The sequence below is a fragment of the Callithrix jacchus genome, chromosome 13 (genome assembly GCF_049354715.1).
Source record: "Callithrix jacchus isolate 240 chromosome 13, calJac240_pri, whole genome shotgun sequence".
NCBI classification, from domain to species: domain Eukaryota; kingdom Metazoa; phylum Chordata; class Mammalia; order Primates; family Cebidae; genus Callithrix; species Callithrix jacchus.
The window spans coordinates 64,456,244-64,482,563 of record NC_133514.1 but is presented as its reverse complement, the minus strand read 5'-3'; the positions used below and the strand labels follow the sequence as shown (position 1 = coordinate 64,482,563).

At 43.8% G+C, this 26,320-nt stretch overlaps 1 protein-coding gene and 1 long non-coding RNA gene across 27 annotated transcripts in view; one reads left to right on the top strand and one right to left on the bottom strand.

Annotated features, from left to right (window-relative positions):
• GREB1L (GREB1 like retinoic acid receptor coactivator) overlaps positions 1-26,320 on the bottom strand; it is a 334,722-nt gene that overhangs the window by 16,716 nt on the left and 291,686 nt on the right. For all 25 annotated transcript variants that reach the window (XM_054244041.2, XM_078347854.1, XM_078347858.1 and 22 more), the window contains 9 exons: positions 23,965-24,304; positions 12,546-12,661; positions 11,598-11,842; positions 7,350-7,927; positions 7,017-7,119; positions 3,750-3,905; positions 3,334-3,473; positions 1,028-1,189; positions 715-919 (listed from right to left, as the gene is read on the bottom strand). In XM_054244041.2, the coding sequence (XP_054100016.2) occupies positions 715-919; positions 1,028-1,189; positions 3,334-3,473; positions 3,750-3,905; positions 7,017-7,119; positions 7,350-7,927; positions 11,598-11,842; positions 12,546-12,661; positions 23,965-24,304 (2,045 nt within the window). The remainder of the gene's footprint in view (positions 1-714; positions 920-1,027; positions 1,190-3,333; positions 3,474-3,749; positions 3,906-7,016; positions 7,120-7,349; positions 7,928-11,597; positions 11,843-12,545; positions 12,662-23,964; positions 24,305-26,320) is intronic.
• On the top strand, positions 9,091-22,388 carry LOC144579020 (uncharacterized). Of its 2 annotated transcripts, none has more exons than XR_013525794.1 (3): positions 9,091-9,170; positions 9,438-9,501; positions 22,251-22,388. It is a non-coding gene; the product is annotated as an uncharacterized LOC144579020 (long non-coding RNA). The 2 variants fall into 2 exon arrangements; XR_013525795.1 differs by lacking the exon at positions 22,251-22,388 and adding an exon at positions 10,428-10,540.

Here is a 26,320-nt window from a genome sequence, read left to right as displayed (position 1 = left end):
TATTAATTCCCTTTAAAATGGGAACAAGCAGTTCCTGACTTGGCACTGAGGCACCCACAGAAGCAGATGGGCAAAACTGTTTAGAACTACAGCCCAAGAAGTGTCCACAAGAGCACAGCTCTAAATGGATTCAGTTAGAGATTTCCTGCCTGAGAAAGGAAAACTAAGGCTTTCTGACATCTCCAGTCCCCACTGCTCTGTCATAAATACAACAAGCATTGGCCTCTTGAAAAATCTGCACGTCGCTCTTAAAGGGGAAAGCAGGAAAACTTCCTTGAGGCACATGCCTGTGTTATAGGCAGTAATGATGTTTTCAGTTCCCTGGTTGTACAGTAGCCCCCTAGAACTTCCTATGTGCCTTAAAGATAAGATGACCCAGGGGCTCCTCCCAATCTAGGTGAACCACTAACCCTGCCTCACAGTTACATTCCTACTCCAGAGTGCTCAGCCCAGGAACATTTGTAGCCTACACAGGGAAGAATCCCAAATCCCAGGGTGCTCAGTACACCAGTAACCTTCCTTAATTACCAGTCCTCAGAGTTAATTCTGCAAAACTGCAGATAAGGAGAAAAAGAAAACTCAAATTCAAGGAAGAGTGGTGAGGAGGGCAGGACAATTTCCAGAGGCAGGGGACTCTTTGTAAGTTTCATGGAAGGGGAATGGAGCTCAGTTTATCTTTGCAGCCCTTCTCCCCATCCCAAGGGGGCCCCTTACCCACGCCTGCATTATTGAACATGCCGGGAAGCACCAGCATGATGTGGTTGGGCCAGTACTTGCGGTACAGAGGCATCTCATATTCTTTGACCACCAGAAGGTGAAGGTGGTTGATGCCCTCCATGGCATGGAAAAGGTTTAGGAGTCCGTGCTCGTGTCGACCGCTCGAAGGAGTGAAAATAGGGCTCTTGACTACATTCAAATTCTGCCAAAAGAGAAAAACCAGACCACAAAGGGAGATTAAAGCCTCTAGATTGAGGATGCTTAGAGAAATAGGTCTGGGCTATCTGGTAGTCCAGATGTTCTCACCCACCTTGTCTGAAACCAGGGGCAGCCGCATGCTCTCCAGGTGCTTGCCCTGCTTGCTGAAGACAAAATGACTCTCTTTGGATTTCGGAATGATGAAATAGAGCTGAACCTCTTCTCCCAGCATAGAAGAAGAGAATGTGAAGGCATGAAGGGTGGAGTCAGACATCTACATTTGCAAAGAAGAAAGGGAGGAAATGTTAGTAAAGCTCACAGTCTCCAAACTTCCAGGCCACTCTTTCAGGTTCTTATTAAGAGAGGGAAACTAACATGAATTGGTAAATGCCACCAGATCAGGCTGTGAGCAGCAATGTCTAGAGGGTTGGTAAGGCAAACACTTCATCATTTAGGAGCTGCCACTGACAGGAGAGCCTGCCATCTTGCACCTACATAGCCTCAATGGGAGAAGTACTTGTTGCCTGGCACTGTCTGCATTCTTTATGCTCTTAGAGCCACAACCGTTCCATCTTATGCAGAGGTCAGACATACCTGTGGGATGTCCTGTTCTGTATGCATTCCCAAAGGTCTCCTGTTAATCAGGGGGAAACACTTCTGCTCTATGCAGGTCAGGTCAAATGAATATCAGCTTTCTAAATAAAGTATCAGATTTGACATTAAGATGCCTCTCCAGCCCCATCTTTTCTGGCTACAGTGGATGCCGAAGAGGTGCAAACAATCATTTAGTTCAGAACTCTGGTTTCAGAAAGGAGACCATTTGACTCATTAAAGCCAAATATAAATCTAATCTACTTTTAAAGTGCTGTAGAGTTCATGTGCTTTCAGTAACCTATCTCAGTGAATAATTATATAATAGGTCTTTTCATGCTTTAATATGGATAAGATTTGGCTTAATGAAAGGATAACATCAATTTTCATCAGCAACTAGAATCTAAGTAAGTTTCCCAAAGGTTTTAACCAAAATACTGTATTTCATAGAAAAATAATATACTTCTCTCCTTAATTCTAGTTTATTCAGAAATATGGGAATTACTACTTGGTACTGTAATCACACAAACTGTATGAATAGAGAGTTTCGAATATTTTCTAAAAACTTCTAATCTGTAGACCAGGGGACTTAGGTCTTCTATATTCTATAAAGCTTTACAAGCTTATTTCAAAGCAGCCCTCCAAAAGTTTTCAGTAACATCAAGAAAACAAATGGGAAATAAAAGGTAAATTGTATTAGAAGGGCAGAATGATTCAATTTTTTTTTTAAGCATATTCCTTCTAGTACTCATTTGTATTTCAGGATGAGATGTGGGAAAAGGGTTATGACTTGGCCCTGAAGAGCAAAAACAGGTTTAGGCAAGTCAGTATGGCCTACAAGAAGCAGGAGTTGTTTCTGTGTTCACAGCCAAGTCATAAAAATAAAGATGAATTGGGGCAAGTAAGCTCTGGATATTACTATCATTTGTTGCCTTTCCATCTTCTGTGCTTAAAGATGCACTAGAACAAAAGAAGCCACACACTAAGGGGTATTGGCCAATGTTCTGCATTCCTATGTCTCAGTTCTCACTGCATAAAACAAACCAACTCCACTGGCCAAGCCACCCCAAGCAGGTGTGAGAATGTGACTAGGTTGATCAACAGATTTGTTAGAATCACAGCTCAAAGAGCACACCCTGTGGATCTGAGATAATAGTGCCATTTTAGTCAGTGATCCAAAGGGAAGAGGGGGAAACCCTTTTATCAAATATACAGTAATACATGGATTGCAAATAAACATCTCAGGTACTTCCTAACCTAAACATGACACATGTAACCATTTGATGAAGTAATTCAAGACACTAAAACTAAGCTGCCTCCTCTCCCTCCCACAATCCATATAAACCCAACATTCATTTAATTATCACTTCATGCATTTTTTTTTTGAGAGAGAGAGTCTCACTCTGTTACCCAGGTGGGAGTGCAGTGGCGCGATCTCTCGGCTCACTGCAACCTCTGCCTCATAGGTTCAAGCGATTCTCCTGCCTTAGCCTCCCGAGTAGCTGGGATTACAGGCGTGTGCCACCATGCCCAGCTAATTTTTTGTATTTTTAGTAGAGATGGGGTTTCACCATGTTGGCCAGGATGATCATGAACTCCTGACTTCAGGTGATCCACCTGTCTCAGCCTCCCACAGTGTTGGGATTATGGGCGTGAGCCACGGCTCCTGGACTTCATGCATTTTTGTCACCAATGAGTGGCTCCTTCTCATGAATAAACTATCCTTTACCTGTGGCCTGAAACTAGGGGCCTTATTTTTCATCCCTCCACCCCCACCTTACATACAAAATCCATAGTGGGTGACAGAGGACGAAGGCGGGACGGTACCTGGGAGGCAGAGGTGAAGTCCATGTACTGGCGGCACTGTTCGCAGTGGTGAAAGGTGTTGTAGGCTGCATATTTGGTCAGCATTATGGACACAGTTTCTCGTTTCCTGGGCTCTTCAACTTTGGATTCCTTTATCACTTCTGTGTATAAAGGGGCAAAAAGCCATCCCATGAGATAAAATGTTTTCCCTATGCCTTGAAAGAAAAGTTCCCTTTTCCTCAAAAGGACTTTTCCATGCATTCTGTAATTTATGCCCTGAGAAACAGGTATGAAAATTTTAAAGTGTGCACATGTATACGAGCTAAAGAAAAGTGAGATGTAAGGTGCTTTCAAAGATGTCACTGCTCTGGGCCTCCTGCCCGGAGTTAGTGTCTCCTTGACCCAAAGAGCAGGTGAACTTGGCTGACTGCACTGACCTTGTTTGACTCCTGCCAGCTTCTCAGTATACACCAGGCTCATCAAACTGTACTTGGGGTCATGCACACTGACGTCAAAAGGCATTTTACTGAAGTTCTCGATGTCAGGCCAGGGCTCTCCCTCTGACTGGCTCACTTCAGTGCTTTCACTATGATCTAGGACAAGAAGGAAGTGTGCAGAGCAGGTGATTGGCCTCCCTTTCCCCCATGTGTCAGGGAGAATGGCTTGGTGGACAAAGGCATTTCTGAAAAAATGAGCTCCCCTATCCCATTGTAGGAGCCAGAATTGTTTACACCCTTGCTGAGAGGAACATTTGCCCTCAACGGCTCCCAGCATTTGTCTCTGCAGACTCAATTCACAAACTTCTGCATCTGTAAGATAACTGAGTCTCCATCACCCCAAATTTCCTTAAAAGTTTAATTCTGATGGCTGCATAATATTCCATGGTGTATATGTGCCACATTGTCCCTGTCCAGTCTATCATCGATGGGCATTTGGGTTGGTTCCAGGTCTTTGCTATTGTAAACAGTGCTGCAATGAACATTCGTGTGCATGTGTCCTTATAGTAGAATGATTTATAGTCCTTTGGATATATATGCAGTAATGGGATTGCTGGGTCAAATGGAATTTCTATTTCTAGGTCCTTGAGGAATCGCCACACTGTCTTCCACAATGGTTGAACTAATTTACACTCCCACCAGCAGTGTAAAAGTGTTCCTATTTCTCCACATCCTCTCCAGCATCTGTTGTCTCCAGATTTTTTAATGATCGCCATTCTAACTGGCATGAGATGATATCTCAATGTAGTTTTGATTTGCATTTCTCTAATGACCACTGATGATGAGCATTTTTTTTGTCTTCTTTTATAAAGTCTCTGTTCATATCCTTTGCCCACTTTTGAATGGGCTTGTTTTTTCTTGTAAATCTGTTTTAGTTCTTTGTAAATTCTGGATATCAGTCCTTTGTCAGACAACATGGAATATTATGCAGCCATCAAAAACGATGAGTTCGTGTCCTTTGTAGAGACATGGATGAACCTGGAGACCATCATTCTCAGCAAACTGACACAAGAACAGAAAATGAAATACCGCATGTTCTCACTCATAGGCAGGTGTTGAACAATGAGAACACATGGACACAGGGAGGGGAGCACTACACACTGGGGTCTGTTGGGGGGAATAGGGGAGGGACAGCAGAGGGTGGGGAGTTGGGGAGAGATAGCATGGGGAGAAATGCCAAATATAGGTGAAGGGGAGGAAGGCAGCAAATCACACTGCCACATGTGTACCTATGCAACTATCTTGCATGTTCTTCACATGTGCCCCAAAACCTAAAATGCAATAAAAAAATAAAAGTTTAATTTTGGGTGATCTTATTTCTGTTGAGATTTTTAGCTGTGGTGACACCCGAGAGATTTTAGGATGCCCTGAGCAAGATTCCCAGCGTCTTCCGCACATTAGAATTTTTACCAGCTCCCCAGCTGGTAAAAATTCCCACACTCAGGCCACACATCCCAGAAATAGTTCAGTCAGAATGTCTGACTGCCTAGGAAGCAGTCATATTGTTTAAGGCTCCTCAGGGTGTTGCAACGTGCAGTCAGGTTGAGACCAAATAGGCCTGGGTGTGAATCCTGGCCCTGTTTTTACATCATACCTTCAGGCACTATACTTAACCCTGAGTCCCCAGATTATTTTAAGCATGAGAGATGGTTTTATTTTTTGTGGGTTTAAGACAGGGTCTTGCTGTGTAACCCAGGCCAGAGTACAGTGACATGGTCAGAGCTCACTGCAGCCTCAACCACCTGGGATCAAATGATCCACCTCCTGGGTTCACACGATTCTCCTGCCTCAGCCTCCTGTGTAGCTGGGATTACAGGCATGCACCACCACATCTGGCTATTTTTTGTATTTTTAGTAGAGATGGGGTTTCACAGTGTTGGTCAGGCTGGTCTTGAACTCCTGACCTCAGGTGATCCACCTGCCTCAGCTTCCCAAAGTGCTGGGATTATAGGCATGAGCCACCATGCCCGGCTGCCCCTTTGTCTTAATGCAGATGGGAAGAGGTTTTGTTCGTGGTGCCAGCATTCAGTTATACACATAGACATTTTCATCTCATTATAGTAATTCAGTGCCTTCATTCAGAGCCTATGGGTAAAATATAAGACATAATCTGCCTAATCGACAAAGGACTGGTATGCAGATATAAATATGCCCTGGATCCTTAAGCAGTTGAATACTACAACTTGATTTTTACAATAACCATCTAGGCAACTGATCTACCTAAAAAGCCTTTATTAAACGCCTTTTTTTGCAGCCATAAAAAAGAATGACTTCATGTCCTTTGCAGGGACATAGATGAAGCTGGAAGCCATCATTCTCAGGAGACTAACACAGGAACAGAAAACCAGACACTGCACGTTCTCACTCATAAGTGGGAGGTGAACAGAACACATGGACACAGGGAGGGCAACATCGCACACCGAGGCCTGCCAGTGGTGGTGGGGGTATGGGGAGGGACAGCATTAGGACAAATACCTAATGCATGCAGGGCTTAAAACCTAGATGACGGGTTGATAGGTGCAGCACACCACCATGGCACATGTCTACTTATGTAACTCACACGTTCAGAACATGTATCCCCAGAATTTAAAAATAAAAAAACTAAATAAAAACGCCTTTTTGCCCAGCACCTCGCTGGACATTGTAGAGAGGAGGCCAAAAGTAGAATACACAATGCCTGACTCCAATGAACTAAAAAAGGCTACAGTTTATTCAGAACTATTTGCCAGGCACATTATCTTTTCTTTCTTTCTTTATTTTGAGACAAAGTCTCACTCTGTCACCTAGGATGGAGTGTAGTGGCATGATCTTGGCTCACTGCAACCCTCCTCTTGGGTTCAAGTGATTCCTTAGCTTACTTAGTAAGTGATTCTTACTGCCTTAGCCTCCAAGTAGCTGAAATTACAGGTGTGCATCACCACGGTTGGCTGATTCTTGTATTTTTAGTAGAGACAGGGTTTCACCATGTTGCCCAGGCTGGTCTCTAATTCCCAACCTCAGGTGAACTGCTCATCTTGGCCTCCCAAAGTGCTGAGATTGCAGGTGTGAGCCACTGTGCCCGGCGTTGGGCACATTATCTTGAGCCCCCCAATAACTCTGCAGGTTAGGTACTGTACAAATCCCAGAAGCCAAAGGCAAGTTCCCAGGATTTGTGGTTCAATGTCTTTGTATCTTGCCCCTCTGCCCACTCCTGGCCTCAGCACTCACCAGTGTTGATCTCCTCCTCATCATAGACATCCACCTCCAGAAGCCTGATGAGCATGCGGAAGAGGATCCTGAGGAACTGTAAATAGGAACCCGTCTTTCCCACCTGATGGAAAGATTTTTAATTAGGGAGGAATGGAGGCAGGAAAGAGAAGGGAGGAAAAGAGAAAAGAGATTTCACACATTGCCTCTGCAGTGTCTCTTGCCTGAGAGGCCTAAATGAGGTCCTCATTGCTCTGTCACACCCGCTCCACCCCCACGAGGTTCTCTGGCTTCTTTCTTTCTTGGAGAAGACTTGCCAACCCCAACCTAAGAAAGGGCCCAGCCCGACCCTACCTTGGGGGGCCCAGTCAGCAGCAGCCGCCGGGGGTGGAAGGTTCGGGTGCCAGAGGCCGGGTCCGGCTGGTTGCTGTAGTCGGCATGGTGCTGCCGGGCTGAGGTCCACTGCCTGTAGTAAAGGGACTGCTCCTCACTGCTCATGTCCTTGTTCAGGAGTGGCCGCAGGGAGCTCATCCAGGCCACGTCGGCATGAGGCAGCAGGGATGAGGAGGATGGCAGCTTGCCACTCTTCTGGGAGCCCAGGAGGCTGTAGGCTGCTTTGGATAGGATCACCACCGGTGGCAGGGCTGTGTGCGGGCCCCGGTAGCCTCTGATGGGCTGTCCTGGCCATGGGAAGGTCCTGGGTCCTGAGGAGGACGAAGACGGCTTGGAGATGGTGCTGCTTGCCATCTGGGGGCCCAAGGAGTCACACTCTTGCTTCAGAGTCTCCCCAGCTCCAGTTCCAGGTGTGCTGGCAGAGACCCCTTCATCCATCCCCAGACTGGTGGCTGGGCTCTGGAAGCTGGGGATCAGAGACTGCTTCTTGGACTTGTCAGCTGTGCTGGAAGAGCTCACTCCATTCTCCATGATGGAACCTGTGAGAGGATAGACAGAACCCACCCACAGCAGCCTTGTTACTGATCTAAGGTGTGCTCTCCCAAGCTCCTGGCAGCTTTGGGAAGGAGGGAAAGACCAGGAACGCAGCGGAGAATGGGCTCGGCTCTGCAGCTGCAGACCCTGAGCAAGAAATCTTCCCTTTGCTGCTTCTCCACAGTGTTCCATGTTGCTCCCTTGCCCTGACTTCTCAGTGGGTTTGGCCAATGGGAGCCACTAGCAGGAGATGGGTGCTTCTTCCTTGGCTTCCCCTGCATGGTCACCATGGGTGGGCCGCCTTTCTCTACTGTGGGCTTTGGGTCAGGTCTGGAGAGGTGCTCCGGTTCCTCCCTGCGTCAGGCCCACAGTGGCCGAGGCTCCCTGGGGTTAACCACCGCCAGCACACCACACCTCTTGCTCCTTTTCAAAGTTCTGTCCACATCTTAGTAAACAGTCCCTCTACTAAACGCTCCGCAGATGACCTGGTTTGGGTTTGCCCTCCAATTCCTTCTAGGACCCCACCCAACACAGTCTCTACATTCAGGTCCTACCCTGGGGGCACTTCTCGGGGCTTCCTTCTGGGGACTGAGGGCCTCATGCCTCTGGCTTCAGATCAGCTCCCCAGACTGCAACCCCTTCCATGGACTCCCAAGCCAGGGTGGGGGATGCCTTTGCATGAAGTAGGGTGGCAGGTATACACAATGCCAAGGGCGGTAGCTTTTCCCTAAAGTAGCCGCACGCATTTGGCCAATTCCTTTCAAATGTGTTTTTCCTCTGAATAGACCAGCCACTCTTTAGTTTGAAGACAAACCAAAATCTCATTACATTCAGGACTAAAGGCCCTCTCTGAGCTCAGCTTGCTGCTGCCAGACATGGAGGTTGAATCCCCACCCTGGGAGATCCTGAATGAACAGCCATCAATGAGAGATGATTAAAACCAGCCCCTCTACTCGCTCAGCTGCCAGTGTCTCTCCACCTTGTGGGAGAGCGTGCCTTCCCCCTGCAGTGCTGCGCGTTCTGGCCAGAGAACCTTCCCCATCATCCTCCAAGTCAGCCATGGCTGGGGTCCCTGTGCTCCATGGCCTGTAGGAAGGGACACAGTAGCCAAGGACAAATGACCTTTGTGAGCTCAGCAGCACAAGGCCAAGGATGTGCTTTGTGGGGCAGCTCCTCAAGTGAGGGAGAGGAAGGAGTGAGATGGAAGAGTCAGAGGAAGGAAGACAAGCTACCCTTCTCCTCATGCTGGTATCCAGAAGCTTCTGGATGTTATCTCCCCGCCTCCCTTCTGTGAACCTTTACTATCTCAAACCCCTTCACTCTATTCTGAAACTGCTCTCAAAGAGAAAACTGGGGAGCCTGTTGTGGTGGGGTTGAGGTCCACATGGTCAGCCCAAGCCCCTGGCGGTAGGAGAAGCCATGTGTGCAAGGGAGCAGGGCAGCTCTAGCTCCTCCAGGCTGAGGGTCACTATCAACAACAAACCCCACAGACCCTCCTCTTCTGTTACTGCACAGAGCCATCCAGCAGCTGCTGACAGAATGGACAGGAAGACCAGTGCTGTTTTCGGACAAAATTATGGTATGTTCGCATGTATGTGTCAGAGTTACAAAAGGATCTCAATGACAGTTCAAAAAAAGGGTGAGAGGCGGGGTGCGGTGGTTCATGCCTGTAATCCCAGCACTTTGGGAGGCCGAGGTGGGTGGCTCACTTGAGGTCAGGAGTTTGAGACCAGCGTGGCCAACATGGTGAAACCCCATCTCTACTAAAAATACAGAAGTTAGCTAGCTAGGCATGGTGGTGGGCACCTGTAACCCACTCGGAAGGCTGAGGGAGAAGAACCTCTTGAACCCAGGAGACAGAATTTGTAGTGAGCCAAGATGACACCAATGTACTGTAGCTGGCCGACAAGCGCAAAACTCCGTGTTAAAAAAAAAAAGGGTGAGGGGAGAAGGAGGGCATGCCACCCCAATGTTAAGGTTACCTCTGGAAGTGGGGGTATATTTCATTTTTAATGAACTGCAATTTCCACGTCCCAGGTTCAAGCGATTCTCCTGCCTTAGTCTCCAGAGTAGCTGGAATTTCAGGTGTGAGCCACCACGCCTGGCTAATTTTTTGTATTTTTAGTAGAGATGGGGTTTCACCACATTGACCAGGCTGGTCTTGAGCTCGTGACCTCAGGTCATCCACCCGCCTCGGCCTCCCAAAGTATGAGCCGCTGTGCCCAGACGACATTCTCCATGTTTTCTGCATTAAGCTTCATTACTTTCATAATCAGAAAAAATGGAAAGAGTGCTGCATTTGCTGTAATGCAATTTATCAGAAGAAAAGTCATGCCAGGCACTGCCACAGACCTGCAGTAATGCTGCAAGGCAGGGGCTGGCAGGATGCAGGGTGGGTCTTCGCTATGGACAGTGGCTCCAGAGGAGCCTTTGGCATACAATGCTTGCTGTTAACTGTTTAGAAATGCCATTGATTGATTCATTCAAGCAAACATTTTGTTCCAGGTAATGAGCCACTTAGCACAAACTTACAGCTTCATGACCTGGAAGCAAAACGGCATTGGCCGGGAGCAGTGGCTCACACCTATAACCCCAGCACTTTGGGAGGCCAAGGTGGGCAGATCACAAGGTCAGGAGTTCGAGACCAGCCTGACCAACATGGTGAAATTCTGTCTCTACTAAAAGTACAAAAATTAGCCAAACGTGGTGGCTCACATCTGTAATCCCATCTACTCAGGAGGCTGAGGCAGGAGAATCACTTGAACCTAGGAGGCGGAGGCTGCAGTGAGCCAAGATCGCACCATTGCACTCCAGCCTGGACGACAGAGACTCCGTCTCAAAAAAAAAAAATTCTCTGAATAGGTGATAAAAATTAAAATAAATAAAAAATAAAAATAATTGAAAAAAAGGGAAGAGAAAAGAAAAACATAGGTTCTTGTTTGATACCCTGTAAGTATCTAGATATTAGCTTCTAGTATTATCACTAATACTATAAAACATTCCATGTTAAAAGTAATAGAGGACAGATGGTAAAATGAACTGCAACCAGAGCTGGAATCCAATATCTGAAAATGGGAATGGGGCAATGAATGTGAACTATGGCATGCCTATCCTAAGCACCTGTTTGCTTTGTCCCAAAATGCATTTCCTTTCACACAGACCCAGCTCAGTGGGGCCCAAAAGGCCTGGGAGGGCTGATACAGCTTTTCAAGGAGATGGCTTCACTCTCACTGGGGGCTTGATAACTGGGTAGTCATTTGAATATCTCATGTAAAGGGTTTACTAAGATTAAAATGGCTATTAATATTTATTAAGACAAAAAAAAAGAAAAAGAAAAACAAGGCCTTTGTGCAAATATGAAATGCATAAGAACCATTAGAAGATTAAGGGTAGAAAAGACGAGGGAAATGGTACAGGCTGGGGTTTATAAAATTGGTTTTGGCCTATTACCAAGCTCTTCTTCAAATGTTTACCCAGAGAAGTATTTTCTGGCTGTTCAATAGTCATGTTTTTCAAGCATCTCCCCTATGGAGCTGGGTCTGGAGAGGATGCCAGAGTCCCTGAAGGCTCCTCTGAAGGCCGTCGGGGTGTCAGTAAATGCCTCTGCCTTCCACATTCCTGCACATCTCCTGACTCATGTCCCTCACTCCATGAAAGAGAAAAGAAAGTACTGACCTGACGTCCCTGTGACAGCGCTGCTATTGCTCTGGGGCCGCTCCAGGTCGATGAGCAGCTCATCAGAGTCATTTTCGCTGACAGCAGCTCTCTCCTGCTCCTTCCCGCTGAGGTCCAGGGCAACAGTGGGTCCCCGAATGACCTCTTTTGAGACATAGCAGCATGCCAGACCCACCTCCTGCTCCAAGGCCGTGCGAGTTAAATAGCTTGAGTCAATTAACCGGAGGTCACAGTACTTCAAAGACCTGAACAAAAGTAATTGTGTTGTTGGTGAGTCCATCTGGCCAGGCACACAGCACGTATGTGTTGCTGGATGCAACACGCAGCAGTGAAAATCCTAGGTTTCAGTGCCAGGTGAGCACCGACTGAAACTTCAGCTCTGCCACCTCCCAGCTATTATGACCCTTCTCTGTGCTTCATTTTCTTCGAATATGAAGAGTGGATAGTAGTGCCAGGCTCATATCATTGTTGTAAAGACTGAATACATGTAAGGCATTTAGGGCACTACTTGACATGCCCAATAAGCATTCAACTAATGCTTTCATTGTAGTTGTTGTTGCCCTCTAGTCTACGGAGTCTAGGTCCTTGAGAGGGGTGGGAATAGCAGATTAACAAACACAAAGCACTTTATATATATGTGTGTGTGTTTATGTGTGTGTGTGTGTGTGTGTGTGTGTGTGTGTGTATAAATCCTGCTTTTCCTCCCTGCATCTCTGATATTTCTTAAATGTGGCTATCTCTCATTCCCAAAATTGCTGGGTGCTCTCTGGAAAGTTAAAAAATAAAAGAAAAGAAGGCTGTATAGCTGAATTTCTTATATCCCTGCATAAAACAATCCTCTTCTCATTTCCTGCCAAACAAAGGAAATGATTGGGCCATCAGCCAAATTTTCATCATCAGTTCAGCTGGGCAACTAATAAAAAATGGAATTAATTATTGAAACTGTACCTAGGAAAGGTTTCTCCAAGAGGATCTTTGCCAGTTAATATCACAATACAAGGTAGACCGTCTAAATCTTGGTATGTCCGAGGGATCCACTCTTCTGGTTCATTTCCTCTCCAAGTCTATAGAAAGAGACCCGTACATTAAAATTAAAACTCCTCATTTAAATTTCCACTTTTTTGCAGGTTTCTAAGTCCAGATTTTGGACACACTGTGCTTTCAAATTACTTCTACTAAGTGTTTATATATGTGTATATATGTATATTTTAATTGCTACTACACAGCATATACAAGGCACTTCTGTAGGAACTGTAGTTTTTTTGTTATTGTTTGTTTTCTTCTATAGAAGGCCCGTAGTTTTGTTTTTTTTTTTGAGACGGAGTTTTGCTCTTGTTACCCAGGCTGGAGTGCAATGGCGTAATCTCGGCTCACCGCAACCTCCGCTTCCTGGGGTCAGACAATTCTCCTGCCTCAGCCTCCTGAGTAGCTGGGATTACAGGCATGCACCACCATGCCCAGCTAATTTTTTTGTATTTTTAGTAGAGGCAGGGTTTCACCATGTTGACCAGGATGGTCTCGATCTCTTGACCTCGTGATCCATCCACCTCGGCCTCCCAAAGTGCTGGGATTACAGGCGTGAGCTACCACGCCTGGCTAATTTCTCATATATATTAAGACATATATACACAAACACACATATCTTCAATAAATGGAACATCAATCTTGAAAACGTGAATATATCAATGAAAAGAAAAGTAATCCCACCAATCTGAAAAAATATTCAAAAGTAAAATGATTGGTTTGAGGCCCAGGTGATGTCGACACTGTTCTCAGAACACGAGGACCAGGTCCAGCTGGCCACTTTCCCCTTCTGGAGAAGACAATGAAAGCCACCATTTCTTGCCTGGACTTTTGCAATGGCATCCTTAAAATAATGATGTAACTAGTGTAAACAAAGCTGATGGGAAGTTCGAATGGGATGGAGTCCACAGCTGCTCAGCAAGGCCTCTGCAGGCAGATAGTGTCACCAGATTCCCTCCTTGCTGGGCAGGGCATCTCTGAAAAAAGGCAGCAGACCATCAGGAACTTAAAAATAACACCCCCACCTTCCTGGGACAGAGCACCTGGGAAAAGCGGCAGTTGTGGGTATAGCTTCAGCAGATTTAAACATCCCTGCCCAGCAGCTCTGAAGGGAGCAGTGAATCTCCCATCACAGTGTTTGAATTCTGATAAGGGACAGACTGCCTCTTCAAGTGACTCCCTGACCCCCATGTATCCTGACTGGAAGACACCTCACAGAGGAGTGTTCTGGCTGGCATCTGACAGGTACCCTTCTGGGATGAAGCTACCAGAGGAAGAACAAGCAGCAATCTTTGCTGTTCTGCAGCCCCTGCTGGTGATTCCCAGGCAAGCAGGGTCTGGAGTGGACCTCCAGCAAACTCCAGCAGACCTGCAGCAGAGGGGCCTGAGTGTTTGAAGGAAAACTAACAAACAGAAATAGTTTCAACATCAACAGAAAGGATGTCCACTCAGAGACCCCATACAAAGGTCACCAACCTCAAAGACCAAAGGTAGATAAATCCACAAAGATGGGAAGAAACCAGAACAAAAAGGCTGAAAATTCCAAAAACCAGAATGCCTGTTCTCCTCCAAGGGATCACAACTTCTTGCCAGCAAGGGAACAAAACTGGATGGAGAATGAGTTTGATGAACCAACAGAAGCAGGCTTCAGAAGGTGGGTAATAACAAACTTCTCTGAGCTAAAGTAACATGTTCTAACCCAATGCAAGGAATCTAAGAACCTTGAAAAAAGGTTAGACAAAATGATAACTAGAATTACCAGTTTAGAGAAGAACATAAATGACATGATGAAGCTGAAAAACACGAGAACTTTGTGAAGCATATGCAAGTTTCAATAGCCAAATTAAGCAGAAGAAAGAATATCAGAGATTGAAGATCAAGTCAATGAAATAAAGCCAGAAGACAAGATTAAAGAAAAAAGAGTGAAGAGACATGAACAAAGCCTCCAAGAAATATGGGATTACGTGAAAATACCAAATCTATGTTTGATTGGTGTACCCAAAAGTGACGGGAGAATGAAACCAAGCTGGAAAACACTCTTCAGCATATTACCCAGGAGAACTTCCCCTGGAAGGCAGACCAATATTCAAATTCAGGAAATACAGAGAACACCACAAAGATACTCCTTGAGAAGAACAACCCCAAGACACATAATCATCAGATTCACCAGGGTTGAAATGAAGGAAAAAATGCTAAGGGCAGCCAGAGAGAAAGGTTGGGTTACCCACAAAGGGAAGCCCATCAGACTAACATCACATCTTTCTGCAGAAACCCTATAAGCCAGAAAAGAGTGGGGGCTGATAGTAAACATTCTTAAAAAAAAGAATTTTCAACCAAGAATTTAATGTCCAGCCAAACTAAGCTTCATAAGTAAAGGAAAATAAAATCCTTTATGGACAAGCAACTGCTGAGAGATTTTGTCACCCCCAGGCCTGCCTTACAAGAGTTCCTGAAGGAAGCACTAAACACAGAAAGGAACAACCAGTATCAGCCACTGAAAAAACATACCAAATTGTAAAGATCGTCCATGCTAGAAAGAAACCGTATCAACTAACGGGCAAAATAACCAACTAGCATCATAATGGCAGGATCAAATTCACACATAACAATATTAACCTTAAATGTAAATGGGCTAAATGTCCCAATCAAAAGACACAGACTGGCAAATTGGATAAAAAGTCAAAACCCATTGGTGTGTTGTATTCAGGAAACCCATCACATGCAAGGATACACACAGGCTCAAAATAAAGGAATGGAGGAATATTAACCAAGAAAATGGAAAGCAAAAAAAAGCAGAGATTGCAATCCTGATTTCTGTTAAAACAGACTTTAAACCAACAAAGATCAAAAGAGACAAAGAAGGATATCACATAATGGTAAAGGGATCAATGCAACAAAAAGAGCTAACTATCCTAAATATACATGCACTAATACAGGAGCACTCAGATTCATAAAGCAAATTGTTAAGACCTACAAAGATACTTATATTCCCACACAATAATAGTGGGAAACTTAAACACCCCACTTCCAATATTAGACAGATCAGTGAGACAGAAAATTAACAAGGATATCCAGGACTTGAACTCAGTTCTAGACCAACTGGACCTAAGAGACATCTACAGAATTCTCCACCCCAAATCAACAGAATATACATTCTTCTCAGCACCACATCATACTTATTCTAAAATTAGCCACCTAATTGGAAGTAAAACACTCCTCAGCAAATGCAAAAGAACAGAAATCATAACAAAGAGTCTCTCAGACCACAGTGCAATCAAATTAGAACTCAGAATTAAGAAACTCACACAAAACCACACAACTACGTGAAAACTGAACAACCTGCTCCTGAATGACTACTAGAAAAATAATGAACTGAAGGCAGAAATACAGATGTTCTTTGAAACCAATGAGAATGAAGATACAATGTACCAGAATCTCTGGGACATAAAGCAGTGTCTAGAGGGAATTTTTTTTTTCTGCACATCATACAATCAATGTTTCAAAATAGAGGGAAATTTATAGCACTAAATGCCTACAAGAGAAAGCAGGATTGATCTAAAACTGACACCCTAACAACACAATTAAAAGAAGTAGAGGAACAAGAACAAACAAATTCAAAACCTAGCAGAAGATAAGAAATAACTAAGATCAGATAAGAACTGAAGGAGCTAGAGACACAAAAAACCCTTAAAAAAAAATCAATGAATCCAGGAGCTGGTTTTTTTGAAAAGATCAACAAAATAGATAGACTGCTAGCCAGACTAATAAAGAAGAAAATAATCCAATGGACATAATACAAAATGATAAAGGGGATATCACCACCTATCCCACAGAAATACAAACTACCATCAGAGAATATTATAAATACTTCTATGCAAATGAACCAGATAATCTAGAAGAAATAAATTCCTGGACACTTACACCCTCCCAAGACTAAACCAGGAAGAAGTTGAATCCCCGAATAGACCAGTAACAAGTTCTGAAATTGAAGGAGCAATTAATAGCCTACCAACCAAAAAAAGTCCAGGACCAGATGGTTTCACAGCCAAATTCTACCAGAGGTACAAAAAGGAGCTGGTATCATTCCTTATGAAAATATTCCCTACAACAGAAAAAGAGGGAATCCTTCCTAACTCATTTTATGAAGCCAGCATCATCCTGATACCAAAACAAGGCAGAGACATACTAAAAAAGAAAATTTCAGGTCAATATCCCTGATGAACATTGATGCAAAAATCCTCAATAAAATACTGGCAAAGCAAATCCAACAGCACATCAGAAAGCTTATCCATCACAATCAAGTTGGCTTCATCCCTGGGATGCAAGGCTAGTTCAACACATGCAAATCAATAAACGTGATCCATCACATAAACAGAACTAAAGAGAAAAACCACATGTTAATCTCAATATATGCAGAGAAGGCCTTCAACAAAATTCAACAGCCCTTTATGCTAAAAACTCTCAATATGCTAGGTACTGATGAAATGTATCTCAAAATAATAAGAGCTGTTTATAACAAACCCATTGCCAATACCATACTGAGTGGGCAAAAACTGGAAGCATGCGCTTTGAAAACTGGCACAAGACAAGGATGCCCTCTCTCACCACTCCTATTCAACATAGCATTGGATGTTCTGGCTAGGGAAATCAGGCAAGAAAAAGAAATAAAGTTTATTCGACTAGGGAAAGAGGAAGTCAAATTGGCTCTATTTGCAGATAACATGATTGTATATTTAGAAGACCCCATTGTCTCAGCCCTTAAATCTCCTTAAGCTGATAAGCAACTTCAGCAAAGTCTCAGGATATAAAATCAATGTGCAAAAATGACAAGCATTCCTATACACCAATAACAGACAAACAGAGAGCCAAATCATGAGTGAACTCCCATTCACAATTGCTACAAAGAGAATAAAATACCTAGGAATACAACTAATAAGGCATGTGAAGGACCTCTTCAAGGAGAACTACAAACCACTGCTCAAGGAAATAAGAGAAAACACAAACAAATGGAAAAATATTCCATGCTCATAGTTAGAAAGAATTAATATCATGAAAATGGCCATACTGGCCAAAGTAATTTATAGATTCAATGCTATCCCCATCAAGCTACCATTTACTTTCTTCACAGAATTAGAAAAAAAACCCTTAAATTTCATATGGAACCAAAAAAGAGCTTGCATAGCCCAGACAATCCTAAGGAACACACACACACACACACACACACACACACACACACACACACACAGCTGGAGGCATCACGGTACCTGACTTCAAACGATACTACAAGGCTACAATAATCAAAACAGCAATGGTACCGGTACCCAAACAGAGATATAGACCAATGGAATAGAACTGAGGCCTCAGAAATAACACCAACATATCTACAACCATCTGATTTTTGACAAACCCAACAAAAATAAGCAATGGGGAAAGGATCCCCTATTTAATAACTGGTGATGGGAAAACTGGCTAGCCGTATGCAGAAATCTGAAATTGGATCCCTTCCTTACACCTTGTACAAAAATTAACTCAAGATGGATTAAAGATTTAAACGTAAGACCTAAAATCATAAAAACCCTAGAAGAAAACCTAGGCGAGACCATTCAGGACATTGGCATTGGCAAGGACTTCATGACTAAAACACCAAAAACAATGGCAACAAAAGCCAAAGTAGACAAATGGGATCTAATCAAATGCCACAGCTTCTGCACAGCAAAAGAAACTATCAGAGTGAACAGGCAACCTACAGAATGGGAGAAAATTTTTGCAATCTACCCATCTGACAAAGGGCTAATATCCACACTCTACAAAGAACTTAAACAAATTTACAAGAAAAAAGCAAACAACCCTATCAAAAAGTGGGCAAAGGATATGAACAGACACTTCTCAAAAGGAGACATTTATGCAGCCAACAAGCATATGAAAAAAAGCTCATTATCACTGGTCATTAGAGAAATGCAAATCAAAACCACAATGAGATACCATGTCATGCCAGTTATAATGGAAATCATTAAAAAGTCAGGAGACAAAAGATGCTGGAGAGCATGTGGAGAAATAGGAACGCTTTTACACTATTGATGGAAGTGTAAACTAGTTCAACCACTGTGGAAGACAGTGTGGCGATTCCTCAAGGATCGAGAACCAGAAATACCATTTGACCCAACAATCCCATTACTGGGTATATATCCAAAGGCATTATAAATCATTCTATTATAAAGACACATGCACATGTATATTTATTGTGGCACTGTTCACAACAGCAAAGACTTGGGACCAACCCAAATCTCCATCAATGATAGACTGGATAAAGAAAATGTGGCATATATATACCATGAAATACTATGCAACCATAAAAAAGGATGAGTTCATGTCCTTTGCAGGGACATGGGTGAAGCTGGAAACCATCATTCTCAGCAAACTGACACGAGAATAAAAAACCAAACACCACATGTTCTGACTCATTAAGTGGGAGCTGAACAAAGAACACATGGACACAGGGAGGGGAACATCACACACTGGAGCCTAGTGGCCCCTGGTGGGGGTTAGGTGAGGGATAGCATTAGAAGAAATACCTAACGTAGATGATAGGGTGATAGATGCAGCAAACCACCATGGCACGTGTATAACTATGTAACAAACCTGCACATTCTGTACATGTACCACAGAACTTAAAAAAGAAGGTAAAATGATCTTAAAGATTTTTCTATTTTAGAAAAGAAAGAAAAATGGGCATCTCTTAAGTAGATAGGGTTGTTTCTACTACTTTTCATTAAGTGTGTAGCATGTACCTATACTTTTTGTCACCTTTCTAGCAGTTATTATAAGAAATGAACTGACATTTCTGATAATGCTTTGGGGGAAAGGACTAAGAAGCAAGGTGTTAAGTAATACATACAACATTATTTTAAAAAAGACTGGTACTTCCTTTGCTAAGCACAAAATGGGATAAAAAGAAAGTCACAATGGCTGCGCATGGTGGCTTACGCCTGTAATCCCAGCACTTTGGGAGGCCGAGGCAGGCAGATCACAAGGTCAAGAGTTAGAGACCAGCCTGGCCAATATGGTGAAACCCCATCTCTACCAAAAATACAAAAATTAGCTGGGCATGGTGGCATATGCCTTTAATCCCAGGTACTTGGGACACTGAGGCAGAAGAATCACTTAAACCTGGGAGGCAGACATTGCAGTGAGCTAAGATGGTGCCAGCCTGGGTGACAGAGTGAGACGCTGTCTCAAAAAAAAAAAAAGAAAAGAAAAAAAAGTCACCAGGCAAAAGATAATAGAATTATATTAATGATTTGCTGATGCCAAGAAAAGGCTCAATAAAGAAGAGCCAGTCTTGGCCGGGTGCGGTGGCTCATGCCTGTAATCCCAGCACTTTGGGAGGTCCAGGTGGGCGCATCACAAGGTCAAGAGATCAAGACCCTTCTGGCCAACATGGTGAAATCCTGTCTCTACTAAAAATACAAAAATTAGCTGTGTGTGGTGGTGTACAACTGTAATCCCAGCTACTTGGGAGGCTGAGGCAGGAGAATCGCTTGAACCTGGGAGGTGGAGGTTGCAGTGAGCTGAGATCGTGCCACTACACTCCAGCCTGGGGACAGAGTGAAACTCTGTCTTAAAAAGAAAAAAAAAAGAAAGAAAAAGAAAAGCCAGTCTTTAGAAATAAACATTCCCACAATCACTTCAAATAAAATTTCTATAATTTGTAAAATTGAAAGAAGTTTAACCGTTCTTAGGCTTTTACTTGTTGTCCAATCTTTTATTATATATGTGCATACTAAGGGGAAACAGGGAATCTATGTAACTGTTTACAAGTTTCACAGACTTTCCATGTTGTAGAAAAATCAATGTATCAAAAAGATTTTTTTAATGCTAGAAGAAAAATTCTCTTAAAAAATTTAATTTTCTGTACTATTTCATGTCAAGGGGAACCATAACATTGCCTGACTTAAAGCAAACCACTCTGGAATAGAAATCACTTTACTGCTGATTGCCTTCACATCGGATGCAAGGTATCCCTGACACCGGGCTTCTCACTCAATGTGTTTTATCTCCCAGAATGATCTCTATATAGGTCATAGCTTTACCAAGAAGAATGAGGTCAGGTTATACTGATGGAATAAGAGATAAAACATTTTACTATATGAGGACTTTTTTTTTTTTTTCTCAAAACAGGGTCTCACTTTGTCACCCAGGCTGGCGTGCAGTGGTGCCATCTTGGCTAATGGCAACCTCTGCCTCCTGGGTTCAAGATTCTCCTGCCTCAGCCTTCCGAGTAGCTGTGATTATAGGTGCATGCCACCACACCTGGCTAATTTTTGTATTTTTAGTAGAGATAGGGTTTTGCCATGTTGGCCAGGATGGTCTTGAACTTCTGACCTCAAGCAATCTGGCCAACTCAGTCTCCTAAAGTGCTGGGATTATAGGCATGAGCCACCACACCTGGCCTATATGAGGATATTTATTTTCAGATTATTAGTCAAATATCACTTCTACTCTTAAGCAACCACAGCTAGCCAAAACACTATAAAATGCTTTTCCATCACACTGCTACTTTTAATGACTGATGGCTGCAGTTCCACTGTGCATCAACCATGCCCTCAAGATGATGGGGTGATCATTGAGTTCATGGATAATACCAGGCTTAAGACCAAAGACATCTAATGAAAGCTTCACATGCCTTCTGGAGGAACTCACTAACTTAAACTTTGTATCCTTCCAAAGGGCTCATCATCAGTATAAGCTAACCACAATACATAACTGGATAATTAGGGGTAAGCACAAAAATAAGGTCACATAATAGAAGTAGTGTTGGATTCTACCCAAGAGTAGAGATAGAAAGCATAATCTTGCCGTCCTGAAAATGGTAAAGGAGGTTGGTAACTTAGAAATAAATAAGTGGGCTGGGCGTGGTGGCTCAAGCCTGTAATCCCAGCACTTTGGGAGACCAAGGCAGGTGGATCACAAGGTCAAGAGATCGAAACCATCCTGGTCAACATGGTGAAACCCCGTCTCTACTAAAAATGCAAAAAAAATTAGCTGGGCACGGTGGCGTGTGCCTGTAATCCCAGCTACTCAGGAGGCTGAGGCAGGAGAATTGCCTGAACCCAGGAGGCGGAGGTTGCGGTGAGCCGAGATTGCGCCATTGCACTCCAGCCTGGGTAACAAAAGTGAAACTCCGTCTCAAATGAATGAATGAATGAATGAATGAATGAATGAATCAGAATCTACTTGACAATTCAGTCTTGCTTAGGATGTAAACATCCCAACATGATCTCATATTTTTACTCCCACACAAATACAGAGCATAAAAAGGATTGATGTGATCCAGTGATTTTGAGAATTTGGGACTTGTTTATTTTTATACATTTTAAAGAGAGGGTCTCCCTCTGTTGCACAGGCTGGAGTACAGTGGTAGGATCACAGCTTACTGCAGCCTGGAACTCCCAGGCTTAAGCAATCCTCCTGCCTCACCCTCCCAAGTAGCCAAGACTACAGGCATGAGCCATCACAACGGCCAGAATATGGTACTCTCTTATGTGTACTTGGTGCCTGGCAACTACTCATACCAATTGAGGAAGATGTCACTGCCTTGAGAAGTCATAACTTGAGGTCTTCTTCATTTAGGGCACTGCAATCCTCAACCAATGGCCCGTTAGAAGCCCTGCAGGTGATTCTGATGAACTAGCAGCCAGGTGAAGAACCTCAGGCCTTGACTGTGGTTTTCAAACAGTGGTCCAGATGGATAAATTATTTAAGACCGACTGATTTATACTGACTTAGTGACTGGCCCATCTGAATACATGACTGAAGACTCTGTAAGTAGCTACACTTAATCAGTGTCAACAGAAACCAAGAGAAGACTCTGCAGCCACACATCCATTTAGGTCATCTCTGGCAACAAGTATGTGAGATTCAGCATGGTGCTGCTGACTGTTTGCCTTTCCAAATTCTTCATCATCAGCAATATTCAAATAGTCTAAAAAGCCCGTAACTCATGTCTTCATGAATTATACTGTAAGAAGCATTTCTGAAGTTTTGTTATTCATCGTAGGAATTCCACTGTAATGTAGTCTATAATGTAAAATTGTGAACATGTATCTATATATGAAACATAAATGTTACAACTTCTAAAATATAGGAGTTTCTATTTTTTGGACAGTTTTATTTGTTCCAGTTGCTTATCAAGCTAATACAAGATATTTTGTTTGCATTTTGGATTATTCAATTTAGGTTAGCTAACAGAACACAAGAAAAAGACTGACATTTGCAGAACAATTTTTGAACACTAATCATCTCCAAATTAAAACTCTTAGAGATTATACAGCCCAATTCTCTCATTTTGCAGATGGGAAACTGCAGCCCAGGGTGAAAATGCAAATTCCGCCAAGACTACGTGCCTTCTTTTCATAAAATCTGTGCTGAACCAGATTTTCCTTAACCCAATTTAGCTGTATTTAGTGTATACGGTGCAGATACAAGTTGGTCTAACTCAGACATACAGTACCTAGCTCAGTTCCATACCGACATGTAGGTGCATATTTGATTAAATGCTTTCTAATGGCTAGGCCCCACTGGATTATAGGCCCAGAAAAACCGTGCCAGGCATAAGGTAGGGAGTTAGGATCATTGGTTGAGGATTCTACTCCTCACACCCCAATGCCTGACAGGAGGGGAAGGGGAGAGGCAGTCAGTCACTGGCCGTGCAGAGGGAGCAGTAAGGGACTCGGTCATGCACTAAATCCTTCCGTAGGGTGCCTGGCGAAGTCTCAGTCCAGCCAAAGCCTTGGGACTGAGGGTCAAAGCAAGTAAAAAGAAACAACAAACTGTTGAGGAATCCACATGCAAGAGGGCTAGGAACAGTTCTGAGTGCTGAAGATGAAACAGAATACTTTACCGACTCTAGACATGAGCTCATAGACAGGCTAGATGAACAGAAAAGAATTAGTGAGTTGAGGATTCTTAAAGCATTACCCCACAGAGGTCTGAGAGGACAACTTACCTTTTTTTCTGAGAAAACAGATGACAGAGTGCTAGATGCATCTTGAACAAGGCTGATAAACATGGGGTCAAATTAGGTCATCTCATTTTTTGCACCTGCAGTTGGAGAGCGTGGAAGACCAACTGCATGCACCTGCTATAAAAGGGCTGAGCAATCTTTACAAACTGGTTCCAATTAAGAAAGTAATATGTCCCTTAGTTTAGCCTTATCACTGTTATGGAGATCAAATTCACACGTTTAAAAATCTATTAAACTCAGGCCTTTGAGCTACCTATGTAGGATTCCTAGAAAAGAGAAACAAATGGTATTTTAAAGGAGAAATGTCTGGCCATTGCTAACCTTTAATCGTGCCACAAAGTGAGTTGCAACGCTGAGTTCAGAGGCTGGGTTCCCAAGGATGATCTCAAACCGATACTGCAGACCCAGTTTGTCGCGCACCTCCTGTAGCTGCTCCTTGGCTAACATCGCCAGCTGTACCGAGGGCACCCTGATAATGAGCATGTGCCCCCTCCCACTTGTGTTTCTGCCTGGGGAGCTGATGAGGTCATCCATAATGCTGAGTGTTTCTGGTGTGCTGTGGTCTCGGAGTGATGCCATGGTGGTGAGAGCCATCAGAGCCTCAGAGTACTGCTGGATGAGAAGATAGCAGCGGACGACCATGCTGTGCAACCTGGGGTACCTTCAACAGAACACAAGGCACTAGCACTCAGGCAGCAGAGCCAGCTGGGAGCAGCAAGGCCTGTGCAAGAAGAATGCAGATTAAGCATAGAGGGGAAGGGGCTACTGATCAGGTGGTGGGGCTTTAGCTCAGAATGAACTGGGATCCCACATCACTGGAAGGAAAGGTTGAGCTTCCAAACCATACGAGTCAACCTGTTGGGATAAGTACAGCACAGAAAAGGGGGTTAGAGATTGTCTAGTGACTCTCTTCTCAAAATGTGGTCTATAGACCACCAGCAGCAGGGGCACCAGCAGGACCTTGTTAGAAATCCCGAATCTCCCCACCCCAGACCTACTAATCAGAATCTGAAGCTTAACAAGACTCCCGGTGAATTACATGCACATTAAATTCTGAGATGCACTGGTCTACTGCGTTCACTGCCAGCAGTCATCATGGATAATCCCTGGATCCTCTCACCTCTTGCTGGTGGCATTGGGTTAGAATGGCAGCACTGTCCACTTATTTCTCTGATATGTAAGATTACAGTAAAGAAAACTGAGGCATTAATGTAATATCTGTTGAGTTTTAGACATAAAAAGGGTAATTATTACTACTAATCTGAGGTCAGCCTCAGAGATAGCAATCTCCATCTTTCCAAAAACTATTCTTTGGTGCTAAAGAAAACTTGGAGCTGACTGGAGAAACAGCACCCCCTAGTGGTGTAGTCTCATCACCTGAGACGCAAATCTGCGCCTAATAGCAGCAGCCAATGCTGCCATTCTCCCCAAAGCCTGGACTGCCATGAAAGAGATCACTTTGTTCAAATCAGCAGTTTTTACAATTATAGAGCAGGTGGAAAACAAATCTCTTCTTTTGGTGCTACGCCTCCGCCAGGCCTAATAACAAAATGAGTACAAATGGGCAAAGAAGATCTACTTACAGGCATGAAATAGTGCTAGTCAAGAAAGTAGGTGCTTGGCTACCCTGAGCACACTGCCCAGCAGTACTTCTATTGCTGAATAAAATTTTTTAGAAAAGAAAGTAGGCCAGACGCGGTGGCTCACGCCTGTAATCCCAGCACTTTGGGAGGCCACGGTGGGTAGATTACTTGAGGTCAGGAGTTTGAGACCATCCTGGCCAGCATGGTGAAACCCCACCTCTATTAAGAATACAAAATTAGCTGGGTGTGGTGGTGCACGCCTGTAATCCCAGCTATTTGGGAGGCTGAGGCAAGAGAATCACTTGAATCTGGGAGGTGGAAGTTGCAAAGAGCCAAGATCACTCCACTGTGCTGCAGCCTGGGTGACAGAGCAAGACACTATCAAGAAAGGCAGGAAAGGAAGGGAAGAGAGGGAGGGAGGGAGAGAGGGAAGGAAGGAAAGAAGGTTCCGACAAAGTGGGCCCTGGGTCCAAGGTTGGTAAGGCTCTCACGGAGCCTGGTAAAATGGGGCTGGGGCCATGCACTTTCTTTCTGTTTGCCAGCAGCTGTGTAGGCTGATGGGGGATTTCACCTTTGTTCCACTTTATAATTCTATTTAAAATACAACAAGTGGTCCACTGGCTTTGAACAGAAAAGCTCTGGGTCAAATAAATGCCAATGAGAGCCATCAAATGAATTAACACATGAATATTTTTGAGGTGTTTTAGAGCTGGAAAGGACCAAAGGTGCCCTGTATTCAAACCACTCTGCCTTTTCATAGGAGAATGAGTTCAAAGGCAGAGAGAAGTGCAGTTACTTGTCCCATATCATACAACTGATCAGAGACAGAGCTGGGTCTAGATTTTATCCAGTCTCTAACAATGTCTTCACACACTGCAAGGATTTAGCAGCTTGGGTAGAAATGAAGAATTCCTTCAGTTCAATAAATCCTGGGCTGGTCCCTTCAGTTATTCAGTAAGTCATAGCTACTATTAGGATGGGGTGACTGGGTTAGAGGAATTAAGTATATCTATGTTCAGGCTTAATGCTTTTTGCTGGGCCATGTAGAAAAGCCAAAGATAGAATACATGGTAACTTTGATATTTGGCATTTCT